We start from the raw sequence: 12,424 nt of genomic DNA, 5'->3' as shown, positions 1-12,424 counted from the left end.
CAATGAGGAAACGGGGCAGAGGGGATATTCGGGGAACACCACCACCCTGTCCCCTACACCTACACAACTCTCAACTTCCCTTAGAGAAACAACCAGCTGCGAGACGGCAGCAAAGGCAGCAACCTTGTCTTGGGCCTAATTCAGTTCACGGATGTGTTTCATTTAGAGCGCACCATGTTTTGTTTTAATTAATTCATCTGCCATCCTTTTAAAATTGAGAGATATCAGGGCGCCTGTGTGGTTCGGTCGGTTAAACGTCTGACTTCGGCTCAGGTCATGATCTCACAGCTTGTGAGTTCAAGCCCTGCGACAGGCTCTGTGCTGACAGCTCAGAGCCTGGGGCCTGTTTCCGATTCTGTGTCTCCCTCTCTTTCTCTGCCCCTCCCCTGCTCATGCTCTGTGTGTCTCTCTCTCAAAAAAGAAACGTTAAAAAAAAATTTTTTTTTAATAAAATTGAGAGATAGCACCTAAGACTCCAAATTTCCAGGTTCTCTAGAACAATCTGAGATGGGGCGACCTGAAGCCTGTGTTGCCTCTAGCAGCCATGAACTGGAGCGGAGTGGTGGTTTTTTCACCCAGCTCCTACCTGGTGCACTTCGCTGCTCTTACCTGCACCCTGAGGGCTGCTGGAGTTTGCAACCTTTGCCCTAGGTGTTGTGCTGTGAAAGAGCTTTCCCCAGGTGCTGCCCCTAAACTCTTCCCTCAAGAGAGTAAGTGTCTGCTCCTCTCCTGCTGAGGCCTAGACCACCAGATTGTGCTCTTCGCTGTCTGGATGGATTGAGTTTTGTAACCCCTGAGGAAGCCCAGGGGAAGCCTGCTGGGAGTGGGAAGGGCTGCTGGTGTTATCTCCCTGGGTTCCTTGTACTCTCTGCTGTGGGGCTGGCTCTCCTGGGCGGAGGCCCCTCTTGAGTGAAAAGAGCCCCACGGAGGTGGGATTGCTCATCTCAGCAGCATCTGTGAGTAGGAGATGTGGCATCTCCGGCCGTCCAAGGGGGCCCTTCTGCAGAACCTGGCTGGCACTTTTGCTTCTGTTGTGGTGACGCGGATCGGGCCTCCTCTGCACAAAATCTTGTTCTCCCAGCCACAGTGGTGATAGAAACTGTTTTCTCACCAGGCCTTGGCCTCCCCTCCAGGTGTCAGAACCCGAGGCAGAGATGAGAAGGGGGCTCAGCTTGTGGCCGTCCCAGGGTGACAGCGAGGCTCGCCCGGGTCTTCCCGGAGGCTGTGCGGGCAGCTGCTCCTCCGCTCCTCCCCCTGCCTGCTCCGGCTCTGGTGAGGGGCTGTAAATAAAGCCTGTCTCTGGGAAGCAGACCTCCCCCTGCGCCCGGCCCGTCTGCGGCCTCCTCGCCCCTCCTCCGCGCTCCAGAAGCCTCCGCCAGCCTCTGCCAGCCTCTGGCCGGTGACCGCAGAGGGAATGGCTCCACCTCACAAGTCAAGTCGTGCATTTCCTGTGTATTAATAGCAAACGCGAGCCTCCGAGTCCAGAAAGGGCGGGATCTGTGGGACCGGCGGCGGCGGTGGCGGCGGGGCGGCCGGCCGGAGCTCGGGAGCGGCGGCCGGGGAGCGCGGGGCCCCGCCTGCGCCCGGGCCGGCGCGCACAGCAGGAAGGGCCAAGGCGGCCGGCGGGGGCGCCTCCTCCTGCTCCGCCGGCGCGCCGCGCGGTCTCTCTCCAGTGACAGCCCTGCGCTCGCGGCGGCGGCGGCGGCGGCGGGGCTGCCGGAGCGCCGCTTCCCCTCTCCCGGCCTGGGGACGCGCGCGAGGCGGCCCGCAGCCCCGGCGCGCGGGAGGGCTGGGAAGCGGCAGCAGGAAAAGGTTCATAATGGAGCCTTTCATCGGGAGCCGGTGGCCGGGTGCCAGGACTGACTCCGGGGAGGCCAGCATGCTGGTTTAGGCCTGCCCTGCACGCTCTTCCCCTCCCTGCCCGCCTGCCTCCCTCCGGGGCGGCGGCGGCAACGGCTGCTGCTGCTGCGTGGACCCTGCTTCCTGTTTGCCCTCCGCGCCTCCGGCTGCCATGGAAGAGGAAGAGGAGGCTATAGGCTTTTTGGACAAGGTTCTGGAGGATGAAGATGTGTTTCTCCTGGAGGAGTGCGAGCTGGGAACCCCGACCAGCCCCGGCTCAGGGTCCCCCTTCTTGGTGGCCGTGAAGGTGGGAATGTGACACACCCTGGATGCTTGTCGGGGGAGGGGCAGGGCTGGCAGCTCTCGACTGCCGAAGCTGTGTGCGGGCAGAAATGGCTGGTTTGTGCACCAGCCTCATGGCCGGGTGGAAGCACTGCACTCCGGTCGAGAGGGGCTGGCGCATGCCTGCGAGGGGTTGTGAGGGGCCGAGCTCTCTGGCAGCTGTTCCTGGGGGAGAGGTGCAGTGCCTGCCTCCTCCCCCTGGACCAGTTGTCCAAAGTGGCAGTGGCTGCTGGCTTTCCCCAGCAGGCCAGCTGTGCTGGGGGCTTTCTCTGGCAGTGACATGAGTCACCTGGTGGGCACGGCAGTGGTGTGAGCCTGCTGCCCCAGAGGAGCTGGCGGAGTTGAAACCAGGAGGTGGTAATTCATTGTTTCCATGGCAACAGTAGGATAAGTGCACTTAGGAAGTTCGGGCCACAGGGGCCACTGGCCTCCTAGCAAGGAGACTTTGTAAGTCTGGGCTAGGGCAAGCAAGAGAGCATTGGGAGAGAGGGAGAGCCAGAGGTCACTGAGCTTCCTTGAAGGAAAAGAATTGGATCAGCTGAAAAGGGGGTGATAACAGCTGGCTCTGAGGCAGGAGCCAGGTGGGTAGGCACTTTTCCCAAGGTGGGCGTAGTCAAGAAGCATCTGCTGGGCCCCAGCCCACTCACTCTGGGGCTGTGAACGTTCTCCCCAGCAATGCGCCTGTCCTGTCGTAGGAGTTGCCTTGAAGGTAGAGCAGGAGGGGGCTGTGCATCAATCCCATTTCCTTTCTTTGCCTCCTCCCCAGGGCCAGGGGTGCCCCTCGCAGCCACACCGGTGCTGCCTGAGGCATGGTGAGGCATCCACACTGCACCGTTCATTCTTCCTTTCTTTCACCTAGGCCCACTTCGAAGAGCCCTGACCTCAGCCTTTTGCTCGCCTCCTCCGTGTTCTGTGGCTGGGAGAGAGGGCCAGTGGGAACGTACGGCAGGGAGTTTGCAGGCTGCAAGGCAGGCTGCCTAACAGAGTGACCCACCATCCATGCCCCACTCCCCGCCGGGCCTGTCTGCACCCCGGAGGGTGTGGTGCACGGAGCATTGCCGTGGGCAGGAGGCTGCCCCTGAGCCTCTCTGGGCCTCTTTGTCCCTCCTGTAAGATGGGGATCACAGCCCTGCCACGCCCGCACTACAGTGTGGTTCTAAGGAGGAGCTAATGGAGGTAAAAACAGACTACAGACCCACAGGAGATGGCTGATGCATGGCGTCTGCATGGAGCCGTAGCCATTGGCCTGGGTGCAGAGCAGAGAAGAGCAGTAATGGGAGGCAGGCAGCGGCTAGCATCCCACCCCTGGTTCCCTCATCTGGTGCTAGCTCAGAGCACTGGGGGTTAAGTCACATCTCTCACTAGGCCTGCAGAGGCCTTTGCACTTAGGGTCTGAGCAACCTCCCCACTAGGAACAGGATGGGGAAAAGTCTGGTAATGAACCAAGAGTACCGGCCGGGAGCTAAGTAGTGTGTGGGTTGGGAGATATGGGGGGTCCCTAATGGGCCTTCTCTGAGAACCCCTCCCTAGCACAGATGGGGTCCTGTTCATATGCTGCCTTATATATCCACCCTTACTCTAGGCTCTGGCTTTTACCTCAGTCTTAGACCGTATTTTATTCTGCTCAGCACTCTAGGCATCTGCCTCCTTGATTCTACCCTATTTTCCTGAAGGGCAAGGGCCATGTTGTATTCACTGCTGAACACTGCACAAAGCTGGGGACATGACTGGTGCTCAGTGACTTTGTGGAGACAGCGAGGCTCCATGGGGCCTGCAAAGGGTGTACCATGTTCCCGGCCTTGTTCTACTCAGAGGAGTTCCTCGGAGGCTGCACACAGATGCTAAGGGGGCCCAGGCACACATCACACCTAAAAAGCCCGGTTTTTCCAGATCCCTGTGAGCACCTAGATGTGGTCTTCCCCTCTTCTTTGCTGCCTCAGTTTTCCTGGACTTGTCTCAGCAAGGGGGGAAGAGGCCTTTCCTGAGTGTTGGGGAATTCCAGGCCCCCTGTCTCATCCCGAACACCTCTAGGATACCCTCATTCTCTATCAGGGTTGGTCAGCTATAGAGGGAGAAGACAGGCAGGGTGGCTGCAGAGAGGTGGGGAGAAACCTCTTTGAGTCATTCAACAAACGCTGTCAGGTTGTGTTCTAGTCAAAGCATCCTGCCTGGCACTGGGGAGGAGACAAGATTAACACGGCATGATCCTTTCTCACAAAGAGTTCACAGTTCAGGGCAAGGGGGCAAGCGCACAGATAATAGGGATAGAATGAGAAAGTACTCGGGGTTCCAATAAAAGGGTACGAAATTCAGAGGAGGAGACACCACTTCTGTCGGGGTCAGAGCTGGACTTCGTGCATGTGTGTGCACATGCGTGTGAGCCTGTGTGTGTGTGCACATGTGTGGTCAAGGGGTGTTTCTGGAGGGTATGCTCCTGGCCTGGGCTGTGGACGGTCTTGGCACTCGGGCACGATAGACCCTTCTCAGCAGCAGGTGGGAATCCAAGGCAGTTCGTTCTTTGCTATTACTTTACTCCAGGAGTACTTCCCCTTAAACAGTGGTTGTTTTCCTGAGCATGTGTCCAAATGCCAGTCCTATAAATCAATCGTGTTTTCAGTGTAATTTCCGAGCTGCTTCATCTTCCTGGGGCACAGAGGTGATTAGGGCAGTGGTTTCCTCCAGAGCTGGGGCTGGAGCTTGCTGTGTTTTTCAACCCGGACTTCCCTTTGAGGAGTTAATTCCCTATAAACTAATAATAATGTTAATACTGATAGCAGCATCACCTCCTGGCCGTAAAGTGTTGTGTGCTTTCCAAAACTCTTTCGTACCGTTCTATTTAAAGGTACATAGGGCTGATAGTGCCTTGCTATCTAAAAGCTGCTATTTAAAGGAACTCATTTGTCAGGAATAAAAATGTTTTTGTAATGCAGATTAACCTATCAGGTGTTGTTCCGTGCCAGTTTTTAATGGATAGTCAGAAACACCCACATTGATTTCACCTGCCCCAGTCTCTTGGGCCCCTACAGGCAGCGATGGCCATGCCTGTGCCCCCCGCTGGGGTGTTTCCCGAAGTGTGGGCTACACTTCGGATGATTTGAGATGTGATTTTAGGTGGCACCTAGATGTATTTTTTGCATGTTAGTGGTCAGGTTTATATTTTAGTGTATCTTAGGGGAAATATGACTTGACATCTTAGGATTTCAAAGACAATGCTTGAGATAAGGCTGTACTTTTAAGAAGTCAGTTGTGAAGAATAATATTAGGTAAACAGGAGTGCAGGTGGTATGTATGACCAAAGTGCAAAGGTGGGCTATGAACACCTGGCCTTCAGAAACACTGCTGGGCCTGCCTAAAGCCTCAGACAGCGGAGAACCTGGGATACAGGGATCCACCTTCCAGGGGAGTGGGCTTTGCCCCCCCCCCCAAATTCCGCTAAGGAAATGGCTGAAGGGGACCTCCCCAGTGCCTAGCTCTAGGAAGAAGAGAGAATGGCTGGGCATCCCTGCAGCTGTCTCAGCTCAGAGAGGGGCCAGCTGTCCTAAGGCTGCTGCCTGGCATGGGCACAGCCTCTAGACCCAGTGGCATCTACTCTGAGCAGATCCTGCTGGGTGCTCCTCAGAAGGTGAGGTGGCCCATGAACTGAATATTGCTGTGTGCAAAGCCATTTGGCCTAGGGCTCTGGATGGCAGGTGGCTCTGCCTGTTCAGTCCTCACTATTTTCTTGGAGGGGGTCAAAGTTCCTGGACAGATCGTATCTTGGTTTGGCCCAGACCCAAACCTTTATTTAGCCTCTAAACGCTTTAGAAGACTGAGCCAGAGCTGGCTAAACCTACCTTGTAGGTACTGTCCTTACCAGAGGGACTTGACCTCTTGCGTTTGGGGGCCTCAAGCCCCCAAACTGTGTAAACTGCTGGGAATGAACCAGCCCGCGGTGGCTACGTTTCTGAAGCTCTGCTTGGGGAGGAAGTGGAGACATCGTCACTCAGAAGGTGACGACTGTGCTGGACGACTGGCAAGCAGAATGGCCCATGCTGTGGGGACCCTGAGCTCTTCAGAGAACTGGCCCTGGGGATTCTGGGCATGTGGGCACCACCCCTGGAGGGCTCTTTGGGGGCAGAGACCATCTCTCTCACCTTTGAATTTGTATTCCCAGTGGCTGGCACATAGTGCAGAATGAATGAATGTCCAGCCCTGGTGATTTGTGAGACGAGACTAGCCCCGCAAGGATCGAAGAAACAATTGTGAGTTTCCAGATGATTCTAAGCCAGGAACACGGGGGTCTGAGGAAAGCAGGAAAAAAAAAAAAAAAAAAAGGAAGAGGTTTTTGGTGGTAACTGAGAATAGGCCTCTTGTTGGTAACATGTGCACAACCTAATTTCACATCCTTCGGCTCTCGGCCACCTTTACCCCTATGGCAGCCAAAACGTCAGGTCAGTGTGGCCCAGAATGCACCTCTTGGGGCTGACTACTGACTTTTGGGGGAGCTCTTTCAAGATTGGGCTCTGAGGCGGAAGTCTCTTGAGAAGAGGGTCTTGCTGAGAGGGGCTGTCACAGGGACTGGCCCAGGGTTCTGTACTCACGCCAAGGCGGATGAAAACATGGCAGCAGCTGCCATCACCAGGTCTTCACCCGGTCCTAGTCCAACCAGCTCTGCCGTTAAGCTCCAAATGCGCCCCGAGTGACTTCCTTTAGATGTTTGCCGGGCCCTCAGGTGAATCTTTGGTTGGCAGGGAGCAGGAGGGAAGGCAAGCTCCCATTTGTCAGGCTTGGGGAGCAGCAGGGTTTGTGCGATGTGCAGGGAGGCTGCCCGCAATCTGACCATGAGGGGCCGGGATCGTGGCCTTGCTCTAGGTTCAGACCTTGCTCCTTGAAGGGTGTGCTGCCTGCCTGAAATGCCAAGAGTTCCAAGCAGCTGGCAGTTTCCACCCGGTGCCTTTGGGTGTGGGGGTAATGACAACCCCTTCCAGATCGTGGGATTGTAGTGAGTTAATCCCCGGAAAGTTCTTAGAACTGTGCCTGGTACTTGTGAAGCCATCAATAAATAACTATTGTCCTTCCCGAAAGCTTGACGTCCATGCTGGTTTCCTAATGCTGCCGAAACAAATTACCACACCGTTAGTGGTTTAGCCCAACACAAATGTATTCTCTCACACACAAGTCTAAAAGGGTCAGCAGGGCTGCATTCCTTCTGAAAGCTTCTGGTGAGAGAATCCATTCCCATGCCTTTTCCAGCTTCTAGAGAGGCCCCCTGTATTCCTTAGCTCATGGCCACATCCTGACAGTGTAGCATCCTCCAGTCTTGTAGACATTTTCTTTCCCTCTTCCTGCTCCCCTTCTCTGCTCACATTGCCTTTTCTGATGCTGATTCTCTTGCCTCCCCCTCATAGACCTTTGTGATTACTGGGATAATCCAGTGTCGTCATCTCGCCTAAAATTCCTTAGCTTAATCATACCTGCAAAATCCCTTTTTCCATATAAGATGACGTATTTATAGGTTTGGGGGGGTGGGATGTGGACATCTTTGGCAGGACATTGTTTTTCTATCACAGGGTCAGAGACTCTGGGGGCAGCAGCTTCTGGCCCAGATCTGATAACTGGGTTGCTGACAGAAGGCCAAGGATTCAGGCCCTCACCTGGGGAAGGCTGTGGGAACATGCTGGGGACAGGTTGTGCAACTGGGAGAAGGCCACTCTTCTCCAGACTTCAGAAATTTCTGGTAGCTTCATAGACTCTCCCAGCCTGTACTAGGAGTGTGCATTTGATGCCCAGAGAGGGTTCTGTCTGAGATTCCAGGGAAGCATCTGATGCTTGAAAAAGAAAAGGAGAGCGAGGAAATCATTAAAGCAGTGGAGGAGCCTGGAATTTGGTACTCAAGGACTGGGAGGGAATCCCAGCTCTGCCACTCCCTGGCTGTGTGACCCTGGGCTAGTCCCTTTCCTCTTCCAAGTCCTGCCTGCTATGCAGATGGTTGCATAATGGAAAAATATAGTACCGACCTCAGTGAGGTATTTGAGGGCTAAATGCAAGCGGAAGGAACTTACAAGGCTTAATAAATGTCGGATGCCCACGTGTTAGGGGTATCGTTGTGGTGCTGGGCTTCAGGGATGTGCAAGAAGAGTGTGATGACAGTGTTTCCAAGGCCCTACAGAGTCACTGGGCAGTTAACGAGAGCTCACACGTCAGGTGGGAGGGTCGGTCCCCCAGACACTGATGTGAGAGCTGATGCTGCAGCCCAGAGACTTCAGCTGTGACTCCAAAGAGAGCTGGGATTGGGACAAGAGCAGAGCCAGAGTGGAAGAAGGCATCCTGGGCAGCAGGAACCAAAGTTCAGAGGCCAGAACACTCCAGGCATGTTGGGCAGACAAAGAGATCTGACAGCTGTGGGGCAGGTTCGCAGGGTAAGGAGAGGCGCTAGGAGCCAGGGAAGGTGTTTAAGTGAAGAACAAGCCGGACCCCATATCACAGTGTATAGTTATAGATTTATATTTGCTTGTTTGTTCGTTTTAATGTCTTTCTCTCCTCTAGAGTATAAACCACATAAGAGCAGAGATTATTGTATGTTTGCTTCCCGTTGGATCTTCAGAGTCTGGTGGGTGTTCAGTAAATATTTGCTGGACGAATAAATGAACAAATGACCTAATTGAATCCCCAAATAATCGCATTTTGCGATGTTGATATTTTTTAATGTTATTTATTATTGTTTTTAAAAATTTTAACGTTTACTTATTATAGAGAGAGACAGAGCATGAGCAGGGGAGGGGCAGAGAGAGGGGGAGACACAGAATCCGAAGCAGGCTCCAGGCTCTGAGTTGTCAGCACAGAGCCCCACGTGGGGCTCAAACTCACAAACTGTGAGATCATGGCCTGAGCTGAAGTCAAACGCTTAACCTGAGCCACCCAGGTGCCCCTATTTATTTATTTTTAATTCCAGTATAGTTAACATACAGTGTTACATTAGTTTCACGTGTACACTATAGCGATTCAACAATTCTATACATTGCTCAGTGCTTCTCAGAAAAAGGGTACTCTTGATCCCCTTCATCCATTTCACCCATCTCTCCACCCACCTCCCCTCTGGCAACCACCAGTTCTCTGTGGTTGAGATTTTGGTTTTTTGTTTGTCTTGTTTTTTTCTTTGTTCATTTGTTTCTTAAATCCCACGTATGAGTGAAATCATACGGTATTTCTTTCTCTGACACATTTCACTTTGCATTGTACTCTCTAGATCCATACATGTTGTTGCAACTAGCAAGGTTTTACAGTATTGATATTAAGCCCTTGACAAGCATCAGGGGTAAGGCAGTGTTCTCATGAAGGTTAACCTGGCTCTGGTGTGTGGTGTGAAGGGAGGAGAGAGAGGCAGAGGTCAGTTAGAAGAATCCGGGTGGCAGAGCCAAAGCCCGCAGCAGAAAGGGAGGGGTGGAACAGAGTCCTTGTAAGAGATTAGCAAGACGGATGTTCAAGGCTAAATGGGGCACGATCACTATGGAGGAGGAGTTCTGGAGTGGGGAGGAGGCTAGTTAGGATATGTGCCTTGCACTGTGAGGTGGTCAGGAAATGCTGGGGGGTGCAGCACCTTCTATTGTGGGGTTGAGCCCTTGGGGACAGGAAGATATAGTCAGAGGTGTAGCTTGAAGGCCACAGCATGGGGCTCCCATGGCCACTTCCGTCTCATTCTCTCTGCCCCTCTTCTCAGTTTATACTCTTCCAGGAGCCTCCTCTGGCCCCTGTTGGGTCCTCCCATGTGATCATGCGCTGCCTCAGTCATGGCTCTGATTTCCCTTGTCAACTGTCTGTATCCCCCCATTAAACTGCCCCTTACACACGAGGCCACCTCCTTTGTTCTTTTGCTCACTACTCTAAGACTGGATAGGTGGATGGGTGGATGTCAGATAAGGAAATGTGGGAGAGAAAGGAAGATGTTAGCAGCAGGAAAATGGGTTATTGTTTTTCCTTTTTTATTCTATATTTTCCAAATTTTCTATAGCAAATCTACTTGGCTTTTATTCTCTATAAAGTGTTAAAGAGGAGGAAAAAGGCAAGAAAACGGGTCCCTCGGGATGTTAGCCTCCTTTCTCCTGACCTGTTGGCTCTCGGTTTGCTCTCATACAGGTGGAAGCAGGGAAAGGCCTGGAGATGAGGAAGCTGGTTCTCTCGGGGTTCCTGGCCAGCGAAGAGATCTACATTAACCAGCTGGAAGCCTTGTTGCTGGTGAGTATATGCTCTGACCTCAGTGTCAGGCTCAAAAACTGCTTTGGGGGTTGAAGAAGAAGGGAGACCTGAATCAGTCTTTCTCTGTGGGCAGAGTCTTTGGTGTTGCTCTGCTGACAGCTTGGCAATGGGTGGCCAGGGGTCATTGCCAGAAAGGGCCTGTGCCTTTCAGCCCTGACTCTCCATTACCTGATCTGGGAAAGCACACAGGCATTACTAATCAATCACAGCACTCTGTCCAGGTCAGGGGGTGGCGTCCCAGCCTATGCCTCCACACTGCTCAGGGTAGTCTCTACCAGTCAATCAAACTGAGCCCTCTTAGTCATTCCTGGTGCCAGTCCTTCCTCCTCCCTGGAGTAGTGAGCCGTTCACCCCATCCTGAGGCCCTGTGGCAGGAAAGGTGAGGTGGAAGGGTGTCTGTGTCTCTTAAGAATCACCATAGCTCTGATGCATTAGACCAACCCCAACCCTCTGTGAAGGTGCCTCAGTTTCCTCCCAAGATGGAGGCATGGCGAGACTCAGCCTGGGAGGGAAATACTATTTTTTTTTTTTTAATGTTTATTTATGAGCTGTCAGCACAGAGCCCCACACGGGGCTCGACCTCATGAACAGTGAGATCGTAACCTGAGCCGAAGTCAGACAGCTTAACCGACTGAGCCGCCAAGGCGCCCCAAAATACTATTAATATTAGGTAAAAGTAGTACACAGATGTAAGATGTTTTTGCCTTTGAAGAAAATGCTCATTAGATGCAGCTGGGTAGTTTGCAGAGTAACTTTGGCAGGTCAAGTTCTTTCCCATGCGTGTTTTGCCTTCTGAGACGTAGGATGGGATCAGTCACAGGGGGCATAAGAAACGTAGATGAGTAGAAACTCATTCTTACGAGAACCGTAAGATGCACATTTCTGTACTTGCTGTGATGTGAGATGTCGTCACCCGGTGTCTCGGGTGGGACTTGGTGTTTATTACCCAAGGAATAACTATCGAAATGTGCAGGTACTTTGCGACACCCTGGGCTCAGTTTGGGACAGCTCTCCCCGGGAGTTTATTGGTAGGCACAGCAAGTGTTTTTCAAGTGCTGGACGGTATGGCAGATAGGACTGTGGTCTGAGGCCAGAACTAGGGCAAGACTTGACTGTGCTGTTAATCACAGACTCATTGCACTGTTTTTCATACTGTGCATCTGAACCCATTAGTGCGTTTGTGAAGTCAACATAGTAGGTTGAACCAGCGTGTTTTTTTAAAAGAGAAGGAAAATGTCAGCGTGCATCACACGTAGTAAGAATAGGTACTATTTTGTGAAACTTTGGGTTTGTTGTATGGATGTGTATATGTATGTGTGTACTGGGCCACGTTATTTCTCACACGTGTTGTGGTTTTGAAAACCACTGGCTTTGGGCAAGCCACGCATAATATCCTGGAACCTCGTTTTCCTCATCTGAAGCTGAGAATAATCCCACTACCTTCTCTCTCTCCTTCAGGGGGTTGAGAAGGTCAGGTGATCCTTGGGGGGACCTAGTATAAATCCCAGGCACTTAGGCATTCAATTAGCTGAAGGAAGGAAGACAAGCAGAGGGCCAGTCAGACACATGTGAAATACCTCTCACACACTGAATTGCCACACCAAAATGAGGGGGCGTAGTTGTCATTACGAAAAGGATGCCCGTTTGAAAGGAGTTCAGACAAAGGAACCAGACTGCTCGCCAGAATCCCTGCTTGACCGCTTTCTAACTCTAGCCCTTCAGCACATTGATGAGCCTTTGTGGCCCATTTTCTCCATCTGCAAACTGCTTGCACTGATACTAGTAGGCACTCTGCTCATGGGGTTGTTGTGGGGACGAGATGAGCATGTATGTGAAGCTCGTAGAGCCTAAGTGTTAGCTGCTGCTGTTATTTTCTCCGGGGCTGAGAGAGACTCAGGTTAGGGCTTGTTTCTGTCAACACACCCTTTCCCTGAAGGAAGGGGAGGCCCGTCCTCATCAGAGGCAAGCCACTCGTAGATGCCAGCTTGCATTCTTGTCAGTCATTGGGCCC

The 12,424-nt window shown here is 52.8% G+C and overlaps 1 protein-coding gene across 4 annotated transcripts in view; it reads left to right on the top strand.

Annotated features, from left to right (window-relative positions):
- The window catches only part of ABR (ABR activator of RhoGEF and GTPase), a 185,770-nt gene that overhangs the window by 101,163 nt on the left and 72,183 nt on the right, over window positions 1-12,424 (top strand). For 3 of the 4 annotated variants that reach the window (XM_030296602.1, XM_030296601.1, XM_030296604.1), the window contains exon 3: window positions 10,294-10,392. In XM_030296602.1, the coding sequence (XP_030152462.1) occupies window positions 10,294-10,392 (99 nt within the window). Of the gene's footprint in view, window positions 1-1,751; window positions 2,147-10,293; window positions 10,393-12,424 lie in introns of those variants that run through there. The other variant, XM_030296603.1, reaches the window with a different exon arrangement.

This window comes from Lynx canadensis, chromosome E1 (genome assembly GCF_007474595.2).
Source record: "Lynx canadensis isolate LIC74 chromosome E1, mLynCan4.pri.v2, whole genome shotgun sequence".
In the NCBI taxonomy this organism is placed as follows: domain Eukaryota; kingdom Metazoa; phylum Chordata; class Mammalia; order Carnivora; family Felidae; genus Lynx; species Lynx canadensis.
Note: the sequence above shows the minus strand (reverse complement) of the source record. Positions and strands in the feature narration are given on the sequence as shown.